Genomic DNA, 22,087 nt, shown 5'->3' on the forward strand with positions numbered 1-22,087 from the left:
AAGGAAAAAATGAACGTTATCTTTAGAATCAATATGAAATAGGCAGAGCATGGAGTAACCCTAAGAACTTACAAGGCATAGAACAAATTGTAAACCTCTCAGATGTGTCAATAAGGTCAGGTCATAGTGCATAAGGGGTCATATATAAGGTAACAGTACAACTGCTAAAAGCAACCACAGACATAAAAGAATTAGGATGTGTTGACAAGAGGAACTCAAGCTTAAAGCATTTCTCCACAGCCCACATGGGGGGAAACCCATTCCTTGTAAGTTCTGTAAATACTCAGCATGTTTTTACTACAGCGTTCATTAGTGGTATTTATACACAGTGATGACCTCATTCTCTAGCACAGTGAATGAACATGAGAGAAAAAAAATAAAATATTTTGGTTGTGTATTTATCAGCATTTGGGCTCATTTAAATACTACTTGAATAACAATTATCTTTCTCAGCTGAGCAGAGCATCAAGTTGGCAGACTGTGCTTCACTTCTCAAAGTGACAATTAACCTTGATATCAGTCTGCAAAGTGCTCTGTACTGGCAGCAGAATAAAATTATCATTATCATATAAATCATAAAGATTCTACTGAAACTGAGATAGCTGTCATCCTTCAGCTATTTGCATTCAGTAAGGAGCAAAGCAGGTTGTTGCAGAACATCTTAAAAATGCATCATCCTACAGCCACCACACTGTGGGCTTTTGAGGCTCTATTTGTGGCTACCTGAAAATGTATGCCACAAATATATGCCAAAACACTCACAGTTAATATACATTATTAATTAAATATCTCTCAGGGAGGTTTGCAGTGTAGGAGGTCATTATACTCGAATCATGAATTTAAATCTGATTTACACTACAGTAATTCCAGACTCAAATGAGATTTTTTGAGCTGATTATGTGATGCCTATCAGCTAGACAGTTTCCCATCCCAATGATACTTGCGATCACCTGATCTTACTCTTCGAAGACTACAATTTTCAAATTAAAAACCCCACAACAAAAAACCCAAAACTATAATTCAGTTAATGCTGGATCAAAATTAGAAATAGTCTTCTTGCATTGACGCCTAATCACTGTGTTAATAGACTGTTGAGGAACATACTTAGACAACCAGGATTATAGTCGTCATGTCCACAACAGCCCATCGAAAGTAGACGCTTCTTCCCTTCTAGGGAGCCCAGACATGCAGGGAAGGAAGAAAATTGAGTCATCTTCTCTAAAAATTTCCCACCTTCAAACCTGCAATGACAAGTGACTGTGAAAATGTTTACAGCCAGTTTTGATATGACACTTCATTTTTGTAACGTGCACACTGTGTGTCAAAGTGTTTTACTGTTCTTGCTGCTACCGACAGGACATTGCTGCGAATAAGACATGGCAGTGAAGCAAGCCCTCTTTTAGAAATATTTTTATCAACTGACAGGTCTTATTTTGTCTATAACAGAACACAAGCAAACAGATAATTATAGGGGGGCACATTGGGTGTTGGGGTTTTTCCCCACTAGAGCTGGCTATTTTCTCTGAGCCAATCTATGGCAGATCTAATACAAGTACCTCAGGAAAGGGAGAAGCAAGACAAAGAACTTGCTCTCTGTACCCCAGGCACAAAGTGACTCCAGAGGATTGTTTTTGGCAGGCAATGTGGCAGATTGTTTGCAGGAGATAGATACAAGAGGCCATGGTTGTGTTTCTGACCCAGCCGGCAAAATCAGTCCTCCGGGATGGGAGAGGTGCAGTGCCAAAAAGCACACTCTCACAAAGTTTTTTAAATGAGCAAGCCTGAGTATCTCCTTTGATGCCTGCTGCAGAAAAATGAACTTACTCCAATACAACATGGATCAAGGCTAACGCTTATCCAGTAATCAAAAGCCAGACGCTCTTCCATATAAAGTCCAGTCAAGAATGCCATTCTTTTCAAGCTATCCAACAAAATCTGAAGTAACGGGAATGGTCCATTTTCACACTAGAGACTCAGTCAAAATTCCAGTGCAACATTCAAGCCCAGTTAACTCCAGCCAACAGCTTAACCCAGAACACTTAACAAATCCCATCCACTGTAACTTTATGTTCCTGCAAAAGCTAACACTGCATTAACCGTAGCAGTTCTGAAACTATTTTTCTTGTGATCCCACCCTGGCTGCAAGCCCCAAATTTGAAACTTTTTTTCCCCTGGTTTGCAACCCTAGTCTAAATGCTACAGCTATGAGCTTAGCAATCAATTTATATCAAGAAATACGAAATTGCATGCTAGGCAGTCATCTAATTTTTCAATCATGAACTTATATGAAAATTAAATGCATTACCATCCTCTTTTGAAGGGTTATGTCTAATTTTATAGGTAACATATATTTAACCTATTTAGCCTACCTAAGATACCAAATAGTGAGAGTGTACAGCATTTTTAAATCCTCCCGATCACATCTATGGTAAAATGACCTTACAGTTGACACTATATGGTTATTCTAAGCATATTGCAATTATCTCAAAAAAAATATTAAAAAAATCTATTTAGCTCAGAAGTATAAAGTCCTAAACGCTACTTTCTTATGTGTAAACAGACTAATCATAAATTAGTGTAATAAAACACTTGTTTGCCATTTTAGAGTTAGAACACCTTAAGATGTGAAATAAATCAAATTTGTTGTTACAGGTTTATATACATTACCCATATAATTATGATTGATGCAGAGGATACTGCACTGGTGTCATAGAAAGAAAAGAATTTCCTTTGGCAATTTTACAGTTATAATAAGACGGATAACAATCTCTATTAGATTTACAGTGTATATTTTCAGTGGTGATTACTGTCAATACCTCCCAAACAAAAGTTAAATCAAACATTAGCTAATCTTGAAGGAATAAAAAAATCCCCTCCTCCTCCAAAACCCAACGTATAACAAAAATGAGGCACTCGTTTTCAAAGAATGACAGTGTTTTCTCCACTGAACAACAATATTATTTTCTGATAAAGAAATTTCATTATGAAGAGCCACTGCTGAATTTTATACAAAAAGACTACAGCCAGACAATACAGAATTAAATGCTTTTAAAAGCTCTAAATTTCATAAAGGTTATACTAAGTTTTAACTAAAAATTTAGTATTTTTTAAATAAAAAACCCCAACACCCAAACCAGAAAAAACCTTGACAAATTTAAGCTTTAGGTTGTCAGCTGTGTCAAGCGTTACTCAAAGAGTAATTGCTGTAACTGCATACTGCTTATTCTACAAATACAACTCAATCTCCTAAATTAAGCGCAAATCCTTATATTTCAGTCTTACCTACAGAGTCATCATCTTGGCCCCCACAATATTTACAACATTAAAAGGCTAAAAGTGTCAAGAAAGCATATTATTGCTCACCTATAGCCTTCTCTAGGCACAGTATGCATCTCAAGTTAATAAAGGCCACATAAATATGGCTTTTGTACAGAGCAGACAGTAAATTATGTATTTAATTACATATTTCTCCCTAAAAAACAGAAACAGTTGGCTCTCTGCTATTTTTGTTAACATTAATCAGAGGAAACTTCAGATTCTGGCATAAATTTGACTATCGTATAAAAGGTAATATTTAAAATACATAATGCCTTACCACACAAACACGAGCTGCCATATGTGAGGCACTGCTAAGCATGGCTTCTATTAAGCCGATACACAGTAACTGGCTTCTTTCCAAGCAACATGGAAGTGTTTAAAAAACCCTGTTTAATCCAATTCCACAGCTTTGAAACAAAAATAAATTAAAGTGCTGCAAGAACTGTTAAAATGAAAAATTAAAGGCATGTAAATAAGTGAAAAAAATAAATTGTCAGAGAAAATGAAAACAAAGATTATTTCAAGTAGATATCTTAATTGTAATTAGCAACATTTGGCATGTGTTATGATATGATTCAAAGCTGCAGCCAATTAGATACCCCCAAAAGCTTGTAACAAAGCTGCAAATGTGTAACTACAGCATAAATAAGTTTTACTGCACACCAAGAAAACAGCACCCAGATCAATTTCATAGTTTGTTTCCAAAAGGCTGTAAAGCAAGCTCTGTTACTAGTTCATGACTTTTTTGTATTAAACTGCAGCTTTTCTGCCAGGAGATTTTGGGAAACAATTTCATTAAATTCAGACTATTAATTGTAAATCTGTACACATTCTGTGTATAGCAAGAATAAAAGATAAATTACGGCATTGCCTTAGACTGTCATGCCTATGTTAAAACAAAACAAAACCAACAACAGCAACAAAAAGCCAAAACAAAAAAAAAGCCCAAAAGAATAAAGTGCGTAAGTTAACAGCTGTTAAAAAGCTGTAGAATTGTGGTATTGGAACTGAGAAAGATTGATTTTTTAAAATAGATTTCCAGGGAGAGCGGAAACCACTATTTTTGGTTGGGAAGGAATAAGAGGTACACAATGGCATTCAGGAAATAACATGAATTTGTCAGATGCTTTTTTAAAGTTTTCTTAAAAAGGAAATAATTTTTAAGTATTACGTAGAAGACCAGAGTTCCAATTCTAATCAAATGTGGGTGCGCTGAAGACAACAGCATTAGGCACTTCTGAGATTGTGCCATTTATTTAAGGAAACAAATACTTCATTATCAGTACTGTTGTAGGCCCCAACCAACAGACAAAGTACCTTCCATTTCCCCCATTTATTCAATAATGACTAATTTACTAAAGGGTAATGAGTCGCTAATAAAAGCATGTTTCTTAAATGATTATCATGAAATGGCAGTGACTGCTTGCTCAGTGCAATAGTACCTAATACAGTCACACTTTCAAATAACTCTGCTCTATCAAATTTCTGGAAAGAAATTGATACTTATATAGTTTTTATACAAGACATTAGTCTACATCTAGAAAAAAAAAAAAAGGAAAAAACCTCCACAGAAATAGCTAACTAAATTTAAAATCTACACACTTAGATATTTCTCTGCAAAGTCTCCTAACAATGATGCAAAGTCTCAGCCAACGTGGTTTTGTTTCCCTTGCTGGCAAGCAATGGCTGTTTATTTAACACACTTATTTTAGGGTTTGGTGGGGGGAGAGGTTTTTTTGGTGTTTTATGAGGGCTGTATTGAGCAGACTACAAAAACATGCATATATAATATCAGTTTTATGTTATAAACCAAATCCAGGCTCGCAGGGAAAAAAAACCAAAACAACTTTGTTTAGCTATGTAGGAGAGGGTAAAAAAAAAAAAAGTCTATGGAAGGCAATCTGAAAAGTTCTGGAGCTGAAAGCATTGGGGATTGCCCTCGTACTTCCTAGGAGACTGACTTATAAAGACCAGCTGCAACTCAATATTAAACCGCTGGAATAAAATGTCTCTGTTCAGAATTCCCCACGCTAAAAGCATCAAAGTGTTTGTTTCTTTTTACCCTTGTTACAGTCCTCCACTCCACCTTCCCCACACTTCTAATTTAAACTAGAGCTTTACTAATCTTGTACACTAAGCACATTGCAAATATCAATGATCCTTTCCATGTCCATCACAGGCTCCTTTTTGGGCACTTTTCTGCCCTTTTCTGCTTCAAGGAACGTGTGATCATCACGATCCCTCCTTATACCCCATTCTCCACTCATTTCCCTGCTTCAGCTGTCCCATGGAATGCGCTCTGGCATCCCCCTGACCTCCCAAATCTGCACTCACACAGTGCTTGCTCAAGTACTCTTATTCTTCTCTAATACTCTTTTCTCTTTTCTTTTCCTTCTGGGAGAGAAGTTGTCATCATTCGAAAACTGGGAGAACTGGCAGAAGTCACGTGGAGGTATTGTTATGCTGGGAGGTATTAATGGGTGTTGTCAGCCAGTTCCTTACTTCATCATCAGTGAGTGAAGCTGCCGTCCTGGCAAGCAGCCAGTGGCAGGCTCCCTTTACTGACTTCCCCCCCGTTCATGAAAGTTGCTGAGGTTTCCAGCCACCAACGCCTGCAATACATCCTGAAGCTTTTGAGTTCTGCGTCTAATCAATCCTAAAATCACCTCACGACCACAAGCAGAAATGGAATCAAGCAGGTATTCAGAATTCAGTTTATTCAATGGAAAAAAAAAAAAAATATGCGTTCAGTGATGTCTAATAATTTTCCTATCAAACATACATTTTCAAAGATATCACATCACTAAAGAAACAGCAGCTATTTTTTAGATGGCCTTCCAAGTACACAGCATCCTGACACATGGAAGACCCACGAAAAGAAACATCTGTGTGTTATTTTTTAAAAACAGATGCTTTGCGAACAATATGACACTGAAAGGTCTAGTGTCACTTTTGCAGTGAAAATAAACAGATATTTAAAAAAAATGTTTTAGTACAGTTACATGCTTCAGACCTTAAAGCACAAGTGATGCTGTCCTACACTGTCTTAAAAGAAAATAGCTAAAAGATTACATATTAAAAAGCGACCTGCCATTTCTCATCCAAGGTGCTTCAAGGTACCAAGGCATTAAAGCTAAAAAACCTACCAGATACAAAAAACAGGCAAGCTAACTCAAGTGATAAAATATAGTATATTTGCTATTATAAAATATAATCCCAGTGCAATTGTTAACTTGTGTGGTTTTGGGACATGTTTCTTGCTGCTTTTCCAGAAGAAAGGGACTCAAAATTAAACAAATAAAGCAGTTGCAATGAGCACTCAAATACATTTTACATTCATTCTTATCCTCAAATGAATGTTAATATATCATAGATTTAAAACCAACAGGATTCTGCACATTAATACCAACTGCTTCTATGTGTATCTTCTTAATCAAGTTTTGCTATTTGCTGTAAACTCTTCAGAGGCTTAGCCAGGCAAAAAAAATATACAATTTTCTGTGTCACATTTTCTCTAGCAGGTTATAGAAAACTAGCAGCAGATCAAAGTAAGCCTATACAGGCAGAAGGTAAACTCTATGGGTAACGTAATGTAACGGAAAGAGCAACCAGATTCATACCACGGAGAGTGGAAATGTTTGTGAGGAAAAACATTCAAAGAAAGCATTCGTTATGCCGGTTTTCATCCCGCTCTTACATTAGCATCACACGCATCGTAGTCATGTGCCTATGGCAACAGACTGATGCATCCCTAACTCAAACAATCCAAATCACTGATCACAGCTCCTTTTAAAATAAAAATGTAAGCTGCTATATCTTGGGGATTTTTTTTCTACTTTAATTTTGTGCCTAGGTCCTCCTTCAGTGAAAACACCATCAGAAGAAATAGGATTAAGCCCGCCCTTAGCCAGAGGAACCACTATACTCCCATACTTCTAAATGATACGACAACTGTGAGTATGATGCCCATCACCCTTTGTGCTTCCAGAGTTTCCAGAGCAATGAAGCACCTCACTGAAGTAGCCTGTGCATTCTGCACAAGAGTAAAAAGAACTCAACGGGCATCTAAAGGTAGTGAAATAGGCAGTGGACACTACCTAAGCAGATGCAGTATTACTGAGCAAGTGCTTAATGCTACCAAAACCATTAAGTAAACTCTCTGTGCAAGGTAAAGGAGACTAATCAAAAGCGAAACAAATTTATTGAGCCAATTGCATTAAAACCAGAATCCTTCTAGCACCCAAGAAGAATAATTTTTGCATTTTGCATTTGGAGAAGGCATTACTCTGCTTTCTCTAAATATTTTCACATTTATTCAAATATTTTAAGGACACGCATATAACAAAGATTATTCAGACACACACACACATCCCCCCAAGTCAAAATGATGTTGTGAACATATGATCTAAAAAACTGTAAGGCATCTCTTGGCTCACATTGCAAAGCTATGTGAGTGTTGCATGTGCCTGTGTGCGTACACACATAGGGAAGAGGGAAAGATGTCCTTAAGTTCCTCGAGCGAGAGGGAAGGAAGGAGACTCGAGTAGGTCAGGGCAGCATGATAGATACTTGCTGTACCTGCGGCTCTAGGGCCCTACACCTCACTCTCTCTGCATCATAGAGCAAGGCTGACAAACTTCTCCCTCCCAGTCTTACCATGAAATTGTGCTAACATCTGTTTTCTGCGCCTGACACTTGTGCCATCTCCTTAGTTTTAAAGTAGCACTACGCAAGCGTTTAAACAAATGGTCCCAAGAACAGTAACGTAAATTGATGGAATTCACATAATCCCTTACAGTTGTGAAGATCACGGCCCCACCATTTCAGCAAAAACTGAGCCAGAGCAATATTGAACAGCAATGTTGGACTTCATACAGTCATTAACAGCTCAAGAGACATGCATGAGGCATGATGACCTCTCTCCCTAAGCCAAGCTGAATAATTTGCCATTCCACTTGCGTCTACATCACCCCCTCAAAAAAAGGTGTTTTAACTCTTGTCAGTGTGATTAGTTTTCACAAGCAAAATACTAGGATCAGATATGTTGGTTGTTTCTCAATTTTGCAGAAAGTACAGGAAGCAAGGAATTAATGTAATGATTCCAAACTAATAGCAGAGATAAGACTACATGCAAGGTTCTCACTTGGTTGTTTTGGAACAGGAACCAGTCAATTTGTCCACTAAGCTGCACAGCCCTTTATATTTCTGAGCCTCAAGCATCACCCATATTGCTATAGGGGAAAAGAAATAAAATGTATAGAATCATAGAATGTTTTGGGTTGGAAGGGACCTCCAAGACCATCTAGTTCCAACACCCCTGCCATGGGCAGGGACACCCTCCACTAGACCAGGTTGCTCAAAGCCCCATCCAACCTGGGCCTTGAACACTGCCAGGGAGGAGGTGTCTACAACTTCTCTGGGCAACCTGTTCCAGTGCCTCACCACCCCCACAGTAAAGAATTTCTTCCTAATATCTAATCTAAACCTATCCTCCTTCAGCTTAAGGCCATTACCCCTTGTCCTATCACTACCTGCCCTTGTAAACAGTCCCTCTCCAGCTTTCTTGTAGGCCCCCTTTAGGTACTGGAAGGCTGCTGTAAGGTCTCCCTGGAGCCTTCTCTTCTCCAGGCTGAACAATCCCAACTCTCTCAGCCTGTCTTCACAGGAGAGGTGTTCCAGCCCTCTGATCATCTTTGTGGCCGTTCTCTGGACTCGCTCCAACAGATCCATATCTTTCTTGTACTGGGGACCCCAGTGCTGTATGCAATACTCCAGGTGGGGTCTCACGAGAGCAGAGTAGTGGGGCAGGATCACCTCCCTCGACCTGCTGGTCATGCTTCTTTGATGCGGCCCAGGATACAGTTGGCTTTCTGGGCTGCAAGCACACACTGCCAGCTCATGTTGAACTTTTCATCAATCAACACTCCCAAGTTCTTCTCCTCAGCGTTCCTCTCGATCCATTCTCCACCCAGCCTGTATTCGTGCTTGGGATTGCCCCAGCCCATGTACAGGACCTTGCACTTGGCCTTGTTGAACTTCATGAGATCTGCACAGACCCACCTCTCTAGCCTGTCAAGGTCCCTCTGGATGGCATCCCTTCCCTCCAGTGTGTCGACCACACCACACAGCTTGGTGTCATCAGCAAACTTGCTGAGGGTGCACTCGATCCCACTGTCCATGTCGCCGACAAAGATGGTAAACTGTGCCGGTTCCAATACCGACCCCTGAGGAACGGCACTCAACACTGATCTCCACTTGGACATCGAGCTGTTCACCGCAACTCTTCGAGTGCAACCATCCAGCCAATTCCTTATCAACAGAGCAGTCCATCTGTCAAATCCATGTCTCTCCAATTTAGAGACAAGGATGTCATGCGGAACAGTGTCAAATGCCTTGCACAAGTCCAGATACATGATGTCAGTTGCCCTTCCCTTATCCACCAATGCTGTAACCCCATCATAGAAGGCCTTCAAATTTGTCAGGCACGATTTGCCCTTAGTGAAGCCGTGTTGGCTGTCACCAACCACCTCCTTATTTTCCATGTGCCTGAGCATAGTCTCCAGGAGGATCTGTTCTGTGATCTTGCCAGGTACAGAGGCAACACTGACCAGCCTGTAGTTCCCCAGGTCTTCCCTTTTTTCCTTTTTAAAAATGGGGGTTATGTTTCCCCTTCCCCAGACAGTGGGAACTTCACCAGACTGTCATGACTTCTCAAATATGATGGAGAGTGGCTTGGCCACTTCATCAGCCAGTTCCTTTGGGACCCGCACATGCATCTTATCAGATCCTATGGACTTGTGCACCTTCAGATTCCTTAGATATTCTTGAACCTGATCTCCTACAGTGGGCGGTTCTGCATTCTCCCAGTACCTGCCTTTGCCTTCTGTGACTGGGATGGTGTGGCTGAAGCACTTGCCGGTGAAGACTGAGGCAAAAAAGTTGTTGAGTACCTCAGCCTTCTCCGTATCCCAGGTAACTAGGGCTCCCATTTCCTTCCAGAGAGGGCCCACATTTTCCCTGGTCTTCCTTTTGTCACTGACATACCTACAGAAGCTTTTCTTGTTGCCCTTGACATCCCTGGCCAGATTTAATTCTATGAGGGCTCTACCCTTCCTAACCTGATCCCTGGCTGCTCAGACAATTTCTCTGTATTTCTCCCAGGCTACCTGCCCTTGCTTCCACCCTCTGTAGGCTTCCTTTTTGTGTTTCAGTTTGCCCAGGAGCTCTTTGTTCTTCCATGCAGGCCCCCTGGTGTTTTTGCCTGACTTCCTCTTTGTTGGGATGCATTGCTCCTGAGCTTGGAGGAGGTGACCCTTGAATACTAACCAGCTTTCTTGGGCCCTTCTTCCCTCCAGGGCAAAGGGATCTCTCTACCAAGCAGACCCCTGAAGAGGTCAAAGTCTGCTGTCCTGAAGTTCAGGGTAGTGAGTTTGCTGTGCACCCTCCTCACTGCCCTAAGGATCTGGAACTCCACCATTTCATGGTCACTGCAGCCAAGGCTGTCCTCGAGTTTCACATTCCCCACCAGCCCCTCCTTGTTGGTGAGACCGAGGTCCAGGATAGCACCTCTCCTCGTAGGCTCCTCTATGTATACACATAAAAGAAATTGCAGTAAATACACAGAAAAGAAAAGAATGGTGATAAATATGCTAGAGGACATCAAAAGAAAACACGAAGAGGAAGATAGGGAACAACAGTGACTTAATAGGAAAATTTTGAGCAGTTGCTCCAAGTGGTGTCCACAGAGAGCTGCTATTCGCTTTGTGCTGGCTCTCCTTGTTTCCAGCTGCTAAGTTCACATTGAAAGAAGCTAAAAATACATTAAATACTTTCCAAATATTATTTTCCCATGTAAGCAAATGGTATAAGTTGCCACAGAGATGTTGTTCTCTTGCCAGTGAGAAGGGAAATAGTATACAATGCTGACAATAGAAGTTGTATTCTATGAAATCTATTGTCTTGGACAAGATGCAGTCCAAAATATGGAAAGTTTGGAAAGAGATTATTCTTCCTACAAGAATTCCTGACTATTCCCCTCTTCCAGCAATGAAATATATGAAAATGATACTTAAAGATGAGGGTTTTATTGCCCGTGAGAAAAGGTACACTCTGCACTACTCAGAGGTATAATATGCACAACATTTTTAGCAATCAAGCTTTGGTATTTCAATGATGACGGGAAAAAAAAAAAGAAGAGTGGCAAATGTCTACAATTTAGGTATACTGTCTCCTGACAAACTAAAATTTCACAATGCTGCAGATTTAAAATACAAATGTACCTGCTTAGCACTCAAGACTCTCTTTGACAGCAAATTCAGCTCTGTACAAAAGTAAAGGGAGAATGGGGGAGGGATGGGACACAACACAAACCAAAAACCATCCAGTTCTTTCTGTTAAATGTGAAGTATAACAGGCTTTTTTATGACATGCCTTCCTCCAAAAATAGCAATGATACACTGCTCAACTCCCACACGTCCCCCAGCTTGACTTTTTGACACTTAGAACATTATACATTCTCAGTCCTGAGGAATGATCCAAAGTTTGGGGAGTCAACAGGACTCTTTCCATTGCTCAGAACCCAAACTACAGCATATGAAATACAACAGTACCTATGGAGGCAGGCAACTTCGATTTCTTGTAACATTAAATCTTCTTGCAAAGCCAAATGTGACAGATTTTTTAGGAACTCTGAAATCCACAGCTTTCCACAGTTTTGAAAAGATGCTGCAAGTCGCAGCAGTGATAATCTGCCAATTACAAGGCACATGTGTTACCAAGACTTTTTTTGTCTTCCAGACAAACAAGAAGATTATACAGCCTATTCTCTTTGTGGGTATGAGGTGGGGGAAGCATTAAGATCGCAGCTGCTGCAGAAGTGGAAGCTGCAGCTCCCTTGGAGCTTGTACTGTGTAGCCTAGCATGCCATTAAGGGATGCTACCATACTACAGATACTGTTCCATTTTGGGTTTATCTCCTGAATGAAACAAACCTGAAGCTTTGGCCTGCTGCAGTTAACGGAAAGTCTTGCAACACATCTTGCAATATTCCACCCAAATTCCAATTCAGCTCAATATCCTGTCTATCAGAAGTTCCTAAATAACTAGTTAGAGAGTATTCTTGAATAATACGGCTTTTCTTAGTGTCTTCTGTGACACTTAGTTTTGAGATTTATCGCATTCCTATTGCCCAATCATGATTTATTTTATATAAAAAAGAGGACATATAGTGAAGGTAATCTGGAATCACAACCAGTTCAAGTAGCCTGCACCTGTAAGGAACTTACCTTTATGAAATATGTTTTTTTCATAGAAATTCTAACACCTCTTATAACAATTATCTAAATTTCACTAAAAACAAGAAGGGACGTATCAATACTTTAGGGTAAGATATACTCTACTATAGCTTGGCTTCATGATGCTGAAGAATCATGTCTGGTTGATGTATTTATTTTGTAATGTTTAACTATAATAGAAAATAGATGAAGTTCAAATGAAAACACTGTTTAGACTATGTCAACAGAGCATAAAACTAAATGAAGTGATTCTGTATTGACTATAAAAACATATTTGCTAATAGTAAAGTTACTAATGCTTATCTATCAAGATCACAACATGAAATAATTTTGCATCTTAAGAACCATGTTAAAGCAGCAGACACATGAAGTTAGATGTAATTTTTTGATTTTGCAAAACAGCATCACACAGTGCACTTTATTGTTATTTTATCATTAGTGTAAATAATTAAAAAAAAAAAAAACCAGGAAATCTCCAGCTCACTTTTTTTTTTTTTCAAGCTGCAAGTCACCAAAGAGCTTTCCACTAAGACAGCCAATGCTCACTTTACACTTGCTAGCAAAAGAAAATCAAATAACAGTACCTTGTATACTGAAACAACTGCTTTGTTACAAAGGGAAGGATGCAGAAAACTAGAACAAATGACAGTGCTGTAAAAACTATAAGCCTTTTAGGCTCAGTTCAAAGACTTATGCATTCTTCTACAACAGACTGAAGTTTTATATTCATCTCAGCAAATCAATCCACTAATAGGCATCAGTCATCAACACCTAAGTAAAGATCTGCCATTTGAAACAGCTTTGATGTAATTGAAGACTCACACACAGTCGTAAGTATGACAGAACAGCTTAGCTATTAAAATGTTTTATCTAGCAAAGAACTGTTCATCCTAATTGACTGAAATACTCTTTGAACGCTATTATTGCAAGGCTACTTCACTAGGCAGTGCTTTAGTATGTAGCCACTTGACTTATATCTTGAGATCCAGCATAACCACATCAAATCTTGTTAGAATATTTTCTCACACATACTTTTGTCGAGAGACCAAAACAATAAAGCTGACTGTCATTTTTACTACCAGTTGCTTAGTTAATTCGATACTGAAACGTACTGGGATTCATTACAAAAGCTGCATGCAATCAGCCATTTCTATCAATCTTTCTCTTTACTGCACTAATAGAATGAATCCTACTAACCACATCAGTTGAAATGGGTTGGCAGGACTGGGTGGAAGCTATTTCTCTGCACCGAGACCGACCTCTCGCTGAGAGAGGTGCGCTGGCAGGGGCTCCTTTAAGCAGCGCCGCGCAGCCCTGGACCAGCTCCAACACTGACCATATGTCAAGCTGACAGATAAGAAGCCTGAGACAGCCATCTGAAAACAACTGTATACTGCCCCGGACACCAGGCAGCGAGGGTTTCTAGGCCTACCTCATTACTCATTCCAAAGCCAATTTTAAACATACCGAAAGTAAGCATACCTGACAACAACAACAACAAGAAGAAGCAAGTGCAAAGTCATTATCAGAAAGGCTACACGATGATATACTTTATTTCAGGAAGCTTCCACTGAATATCGTAATTGATCGCTACAAACACAGTCGGAAGATTAATAACAGTTTGTGCCTATAACATTTTTCCTTCTCCATTATATTCACAATGTGTTAACAATTTGCAAGAAAAAGGAATCAAACATACCAGCAAGTACCACCAAGATTACATTTTACAGAATCAAACAAAATGCTATTGATTTAACACCTCAAATGAAGGGTGATTTGATTTTTACCCTGTATCTATTAACGCATGGTAGAGCTCATCAGTTTTCAGTATTACTTTAGTTATCAGGAAGTATGTCATATCAATTACTTGTATGTAGGCAAACATGTTATCTATCAGCTTTTATTCCAAAATTACTAAATAATCAGCAAAAAGGAATAGCTAAAATTTACCCCAGTCCCCTATGCAATTTCCATAATTCCATATATTCCATTTCCATATTCCAAATTAATAAAATCCAGGTGAACTTACCTACAGTTTGGAGGAGGGTCTAATGTAATTTCTGCAAGTTCTTTCTGAATTCTTAAGAGAAAAAAAAATATTATCAGGACTTTTTTGCAATATATTTCTTTCAACTTTATGAACATTTCTACAGCAATCAATAATAATAAAATATAATACTTATAAATTCGCATGGAATGTTGATGCTATAAGGTTTCATGAAACTGCTCAAGTAAATGCTGAACTAAAAATCAAATCTTTTCTGAAAAACAAGTCTCCAATCTGGGACAAGTTATGCCATGAGCAGCCACCTAGAAATTCCCACTTTTTCTATAGGTCGGGGTTCTCAGCTCTTTTGCTCACTTACACAATAATTGTCTTGTATACTCTCCATTTCCCCTCTGCCTATAGGCCTCATAGGTCTTGCTCTCCAGAATATTTAGCTTCTTAATGTATCTCGTACTGGCATGGCAAAAACCCCAACTTCATCGGACAGCTGTGTCTCACCCTCCCAGAAAGAACCCATCCCAGACTTCTCCATAAGCTCCTCCCTGGTACTGGGGGCCTGCTATCGGGTCCCCCCGAAGCCTATCCTCAAAGGGAAGTGCTCCAGCTCCCTGGCCAGGCTGGGGACCTGCCACGGGACTGGCTCCAATACGTGCCTTCTTTGTACTGGGGGGCCCAAAACTGTGTACTCATTATTCCAGATGCAGTCTAATGAGAGCTGAGCAAAGAGAGATAAATCACTTTCCTCCACCTACTGACGATGCTCCTGTGAATACAGCCCAGGAGGCAGTTAGCCTTCGTTGCTGCCTGCCAGGGCCCCCACGTCCTTCTCAGTAGAGCTGCTCCCCAGCGGGTATTGTTACAAGGGGTTAGTCCTTCTCACATGCATGATGTTACATTTGTCCTCGTTGAATGTCACGAGTTCCCTGTCAACCCTCTCTTGCAGCCTGCCCAGGTGCCTCTGAGCAGTAGCCCTGCCCCTGCCTACACCAACTGCCCCCCTGCAACTTGCTGTCATGTGCAAAGTTGAGAGTGCGCTCCGCCATATCCTCCAGGTCTCTGATAAAGACCTGAAGCTGGGCAGGGCCAGTACAGGTCCTGGTGGTACCGCGCTCCTTATGGGCATCCTGCTGGAGGTCTTCCTCCAGGCAGAACAACTTCGTTGTTAAGGATTTCTGGATATTCCCAGGCTGACGTTCCCATGCCAAGTCCTTGAATTCCTGATCTCTGGCACATCTGGCAATACAGGCCCTTTTCCGCTATACCAGCGTCTGCATGAGAGCCACTATATCCCCGTCTGAAGAAATTTAAATGTGCAGAGTAGGAGTTTATGGAGTTCCCAAAGGAACTTGTGGGAGTTTACATTTCTCAAAGACTTGCCAGAGTATGATGCCATAAGCAGGACTGCAATGGACACCTTCCCTATACACTATGCCCAAGGCTTTTTTATAGGCTACTTCAGTGCAAAAACGTGAACGTTTAGAAGGGGGAAGGAAAACGAAAACAATTCAATGTACCCTCAGTATTTTCTTCTTCCCTTCTCCTTCACAGGATTTCATGTACAGGAGCAGGTTGCTATTCCTGTTATTCCCTACACTAAGAAAGAAAACCTGCACAATAATACCACTCAAATTCCTGAGATATGTGCTCAAGCCATAACCCAAGAGTTCAGACCTGACCTGAGGTACACACTTATCCTGTTAAAAATGACTGCCACCCATTTTGCACATAAACACAGGCAAAGAAAATGGTTTATCAAAATCTACATTCAGGTATATTGGCATATATAACATAAAAATGAGCAGTTTAATCCTCTGTATAATGTTAAGATCCAAACACAATCTTACATGCTAAGGAGTCTCACAGCCACTATCAAAATTCCCCTTATGCCACTATGAGCTGATTTTATGGCTATAATGAGTAAATGAACCAAAGGCAGTAGAGGAACTGGCCTGAACCGGAAACTCCAATCCTTTATCATTCACATTCTGAAATAATTAGGACACAGGCGGGCAAGATTTGTAGGTAGAGGTAATAGTAATTTACTAGAACAGCTGATATCATTGAAAAGATAAAAACACTCTTTCAGATGCTTAGCTTTTCTTCTAACCTCTATGCACCCCAACCCAACATACGGACATACTAGTAACTCCTGTAGAGGGGGAGGACTTAAATGTTTATTTGCTTTTTCTACTCATTGAAATATTTACATCTCCAGTACATAGAATTTCCACAATAAACACCATTCTTTTCTTGTAAAAATGCAGGCACAGGCTGCTTAATCAGTATTTGTAGCAAATCATTGTAGTAACACTGAAAATCCACCACATTTTTAAAAGGGAAAATCTCATTAGTGAAGTCTAAACACAACAAACATGTTTTTAAAAAGTTACTCCATTTAAACAATCCTAACAGCTCACACCTTTTAGAAGGGAGACCTTACTAGTGTGGGAGAAGCTTAAAATATTGCCTCTGTATATGACAAGTTTCTACTGTGTTTTTGAAATTTATACTATCACAAATTCAAATCACGGTAAACCTAGGTAGCATAGAATCTTCAATTTCATGTTTAATGGGTTGTTTTGCTTTTTCTGCCTTTTGGGAAGTTACAGAATGATGGCATTGAACTTCCATAGAGTCAGGGATTATTCCTTTGCTTTACACATTATAGTAAGGGCAGTTAATATTTCATTGCATTGCAATGAGTCTGAGACAAATCAGGAATGGATTGACAAGTGCATCCTGAGTCCTAGATCAAAAACCTTATATTCTTCCTCCTAAATCCTAACCCATGTCCCTTGTATTCTGAAAACAAAAGGGTACAGAGTTCTCTCCTCTTCTCCCTCTATTCTAGTTCAACCCAAAATTTCTAACTTCTAACACCAAGAGCACCAAAATGGTCCTTTTTCAAGCTTTTCCTGTGACTGAGCAAACAAGAACAAAATACCTTTCTGTTTCAAGTGATAAAAATTGATCAGATGGTAGTTTGTATTTATGTTCAAAAGTCCTAATTGCTTTTGCAAGCATCTAAGATAAAGAGATGTTTCATTTATTATTATTTTTATACAAACAAGATACAACATATTAATACGATACTGTCCATCAATTGCTCCTCAGGAAGTTGTCCATATTTATTCTCCTACTCTGTGGCATCCCAAACTAAAATTAATATATACACCTTACAACTCTTTTGTTGCAACCTTAATTTACCTTGCATTCATGCTGAGAGCACATTCATAAACGGTTTCTGCAGAGCAGCTGACACGCGATAGCTTGTTCACATGTCACAGCATTCAACGTTACAATTAAATTGTCAGACAACATCCCAGAGAGCCCTGCACTGATAGAGACCTCCAGTGCGCAAGCTGGCCTTTGTCTGCATGAGTTATTCCACTGCTCTAGCACTTGTTTCATATCTCCATTGAGATGCCCTCAGAATCTGGCATAGGAGAGGATGTGCCTCATTTTCTTTGCTGACCACAGAGGGTTCACCGTGAGAGTATGTGGCCTCTGGCAACAAAGCATTTTTTGCAGGGTCCTTTCTGGCATCTCTTTCTTTGGATTTTCTGCCTCAATACAGTTATGTTTAGCTGTGTTGGAGAGGAAGAAGGACTCTAAATTAAAATCATTATATATATTCAGTTATACTTAAACTAATTACATACTATATATTGGGGAGTGGGGTGATGGCGGGGGAGAAGCCCTTGCTAGTAATCAAAGCCCTGGGCTGTACACATAGGACATTTAATTTGCAATGTCAGATCTGATACTCTTTGCCTGGTCTTAAAGAAGTCATTTGACCTCTCTGCCTCTCTCATGTATATATATATACACACATATATTTTTCCCCTCCATTTTACTAACAGAAAAGAACAAACACAGTTGCCTTCCAGTCAAGTGCAAAGGTTAATCTACCCGTAAATTCAGAAACATGAAAGTACATTGTGGATTTCAAATATTATTAATTCTCACAGACACATAGTTACTACTGTTCCAAGCCTAGGGGGACTGTGTGTTGTTTGCTTCATGAAACAGTTAAAGTTCTCTAAAGCTAAGAGAAAACTGAACATGTCAGAGGATTTCCCAATATGATTAATAGGAAAAGAATCAAAATAAAGGACTATATGACAATGAGCTATTTTTACCACGTCTACTTTTCTAAAATACGTGCCTCTTTACCCATAAAAGCCAGGTGAACCAACGCTCCATACTGAAGGATATACTATTTAGAAAATCCTAAGAAATGCAATCACTGGTATTTATTTCAATCTTACATAAACTGTGACTGAGTAGGAAACTGATCTAAAGATGGTGAGATTCATGCTGAAGGAAAAGAAATATTCTTGTCTCCATACTAGATGCGCAATAAATGACAAGGATATTTCTTATAAGAAAAAGCACTGTATATTTTGCTGTCATATTCAACATGCTAAGTATTGTTCTCAGATTCCTTGAAAATAGTGCTGTGATAAACTTCTCTGAGGGAAAAAAAGAGAGAGGGAGGGGAAAAAAAAGCAGTTCATTTTTATTGTCTTGAATTTCAAACAAATTTACTCCATCATCTATTTGCTGCTCCTTAAGGTTGCAGCTTCTTTCAATCAAGAAAAGAAAAGATTACAACTACAGTTTTAAAGTTCACAATTCATTGTAGGCACAGATATTCATAAAAAAAATTCCAGGACTGGACACAAAGGTTGACAGATTTTCAACTATCAACTTCAGGAGCCAAGCAAAACAATACATTTATTTGTTGAGCTACTATGTCAGCCAAGAATAGTTACACTTCTCTCAATCCAAAGGTCATGCTAAGATTTGCTACTTAAGAGGTAACAAGATGCCTGCTGTTTTCAAGGACAGCAATTCAATTCCGTGTCTGAACTGTAATTGTGATATGCAGCAAGTTTCTCAATCCTGACATGTTAGGTAAGAAAGGTTGCTATTTAAGGAGATGCCCTCTGGGTGAGGAAAATTGAAGGACCGGTACACTGTATGACATATGCTGTAAGCTATTACACCTGTATAGCAGCTAGTCCTAAAAGTATTAACAGAGAAGGACAGCATGTGATGGCATTCTGCCTTCTTGATGCCATCTACAGCAATGCTAACAGAAGAAACTCCATATCTTAAAACCAAAAATCTTACTCAAATATGAATTCAAGTGGTTTCATAGAGCCTCCATAATCAGATCATTTTGGAAAGCAGTAAGCTGCGGGAGTAGTACATTCATACATAAGACATGGTAGCAGTTTACTTTTACACAAGCAAAAGTCAGCACACTACTAAATCTTGATTTATATAAAACCTAATGCTACTGAAAATTCTTTTAAATCTGACTACATAAACATACAAATAAAAAGCAGAAGTATTCCAAATACAGATGCACAAATCTTCATTCTAATCCAAGATATACAGTAGGTATCATAATGTAATCCAAAAATACTGTGACTACAACAATTCCATATGCATGAAAAAGCTTTCCAAGCGAGAAAACATGACTTCCGAACTCAGGTTAGAATCAAGTCTGTAGTCTGTGACTTTAGATCCAGCTCTACATTAACTTGCAGGAATTAAGGAATCTTGACCAAAGCCGCAACTACAGCACACTCTGTTGTTTGGGGTTTCTACTGATTTTAGCAGAGTTGACTCCTTTAACTGTAATGAAGTTAGAGCGAATTGCATAGTGAAACACTTAAGATTATTGTGACTTTAGAGTAATGCCATACAAACACACAGAATCCAAAAACTAGAAAAGGAAAAAGTCGCTAAGCATATATTCAGTCTTTTTTCACTAGGGCAACTAAATTACTTCAATTTATTTCATAGAATCATAGGTTTGGGTTGGAAAGGACCTCAAAGATCATCTAGTTCCAACCCCCCTGCCACAGGCAGGGAATAGGAAACAATAAATCGCAAAAGATTTTTTTTCAATTTTTAAAAGATCACTTTTTTAACCTGGTCAAGAACAACATTCCCATTGAAGGAGTATAGCCTTATCCCTGCGCTATTTTTTCATTTCTAATGAACAAAAGTAACATTACTATGAAGATATTTTATACAGATAGTTTCTGTAATACTTATCGCACATTGAGGACTCTATGCCATTTTCCTTCATTTTACTCCTCTTCTTTTTACCCTCTACTTTAATTTGTGATTTTCCTTTGAGGCATTACTGATTTTAATTAAAAAGCAAAGAAACAAAACCTGTAATATGAAAACCTGCCCAGATTAAGAATTCTTACAGAAATGTAATCCCAATTCTAACACAGTGACAAACTACTGAATACTAAAAAAAAAAAAAAGAAAAAAGAAAAAAATTACTATGATACTATTAAAAATTCCTGTTACTATAAAAACTATGTTGCTGTGATCCTTCTATAAAGTGCTATAACAACCAGCACTCCTAAAATAAATTTTTTCAAAAATATTATTTATTGTGCACATATCTACAGAACTCTTACAAATCATCTCAGCTTTTAAAATCAAAGGCTTTGCTTCAATATTAGTACACATGTGAAACTGGCTTTACAGTCTAACTGGCAAACGTACTGATGTCAGCAACTGGCATAATTAGTTTCAGCAGAACCATAAGCAGATATGATTAAACTTTAAAAGGTTTAAGTAATTTTATCACTGTGAAATGCATGCTGATAAAAGCTCTAAGCTTTGAAGATACAAAGCTAAGATTAATAGACCAATTTCTGACATATCATTATTAATTTTTTAATAGAATAGTGTCCACAGGCCCTTGTCAGGATTGTGGCATTATTACATTAAGCATTGTACAAAGTTCAGAATACACAGATTCTTTTCTAAAAATATTAAAAACTGGTTTTTATGACCTTAAAAGTCATGACTAGTTTAGTATTCCTAATATTTAAAAAAAATAACAATAGCAGAAAGCAGACGAAAGAAGGCGGCCAGAAACCGTAATGGCTGTGAGGATTAACTACATGAATAACATCATGGTTTGAAGTGAAAGCTGCTTTTTTTTTTTTTCCCCTTTGAGTCATAAAAGGAAACATGGGCAAATTTTGCTGGCCATCCTGTAAGTGATATGACTAGGTATCTCCTAATAGTATCATAGCAGGAATGGGTCTTCAGAAAGCATTTCACCAGGGAAGAAAAAAAGAAAGGCTAGCTCTAAGAAAGGTGCCTACAGCAGAAGAAAAGCATGACAGTACCTCACTGGAAAGACAGAAAAGACTTCAGAAAAGTATGGAAATGGTAAGGGACAGATTAAGCCAAGACAAAGACTTTAATCCTGAAGGGATGTACACACATGCTTATCTACCGGTATCTATGGACTCCTACATGCGTAACATATCCATCGTGCATATGTTATAAATGATGGCAATAGGGCCTTGATGCTTCTGCTTTACCACAGCACCAGAGCGGTACAACTTCAACGATTTTTCTTGTAGTTTACACAGCCTTGAATTAGAAAAGAAACAGGATCTGGGAATTCTGCATC

At 38.9% G+C, this 22,087-nt stretch overlaps 1 protein-coding gene across 2 annotated transcripts in view; it reads right to left on the bottom strand.

The window, feature by feature from the left end:
• The window catches only part of LOC129203569 (ubiquitin-conjugating enzyme E2 E2), a 215,989-nt gene that overhangs the window by 188,141 nt on the left and 5,761 nt on the right, over positions 1-22,087 (bottom strand). For both annotated transcript variants that reach the window (XM_054818251.1, XM_054818249.1), the window contains exon 3: positions 14,641-14,691. In XM_054818251.1, the coding sequence (XP_054674226.1) occupies positions 14,641-14,691 (51 nt within the window). The remainder of the gene's footprint in view (positions 1-14,640; positions 14,692-22,087) is intronic.

Source organism: Grus americana, chromosome 2, assembly GCF_028858705.1.
Source record: "Grus americana isolate bGruAme1 chromosome 2, bGruAme1.mat, whole genome shotgun sequence".
In the NCBI taxonomy this organism is placed as follows: domain Eukaryota; kingdom Metazoa; phylum Chordata; class Aves; order Gruiformes; family Gruidae; genus Grus; species Grus americana.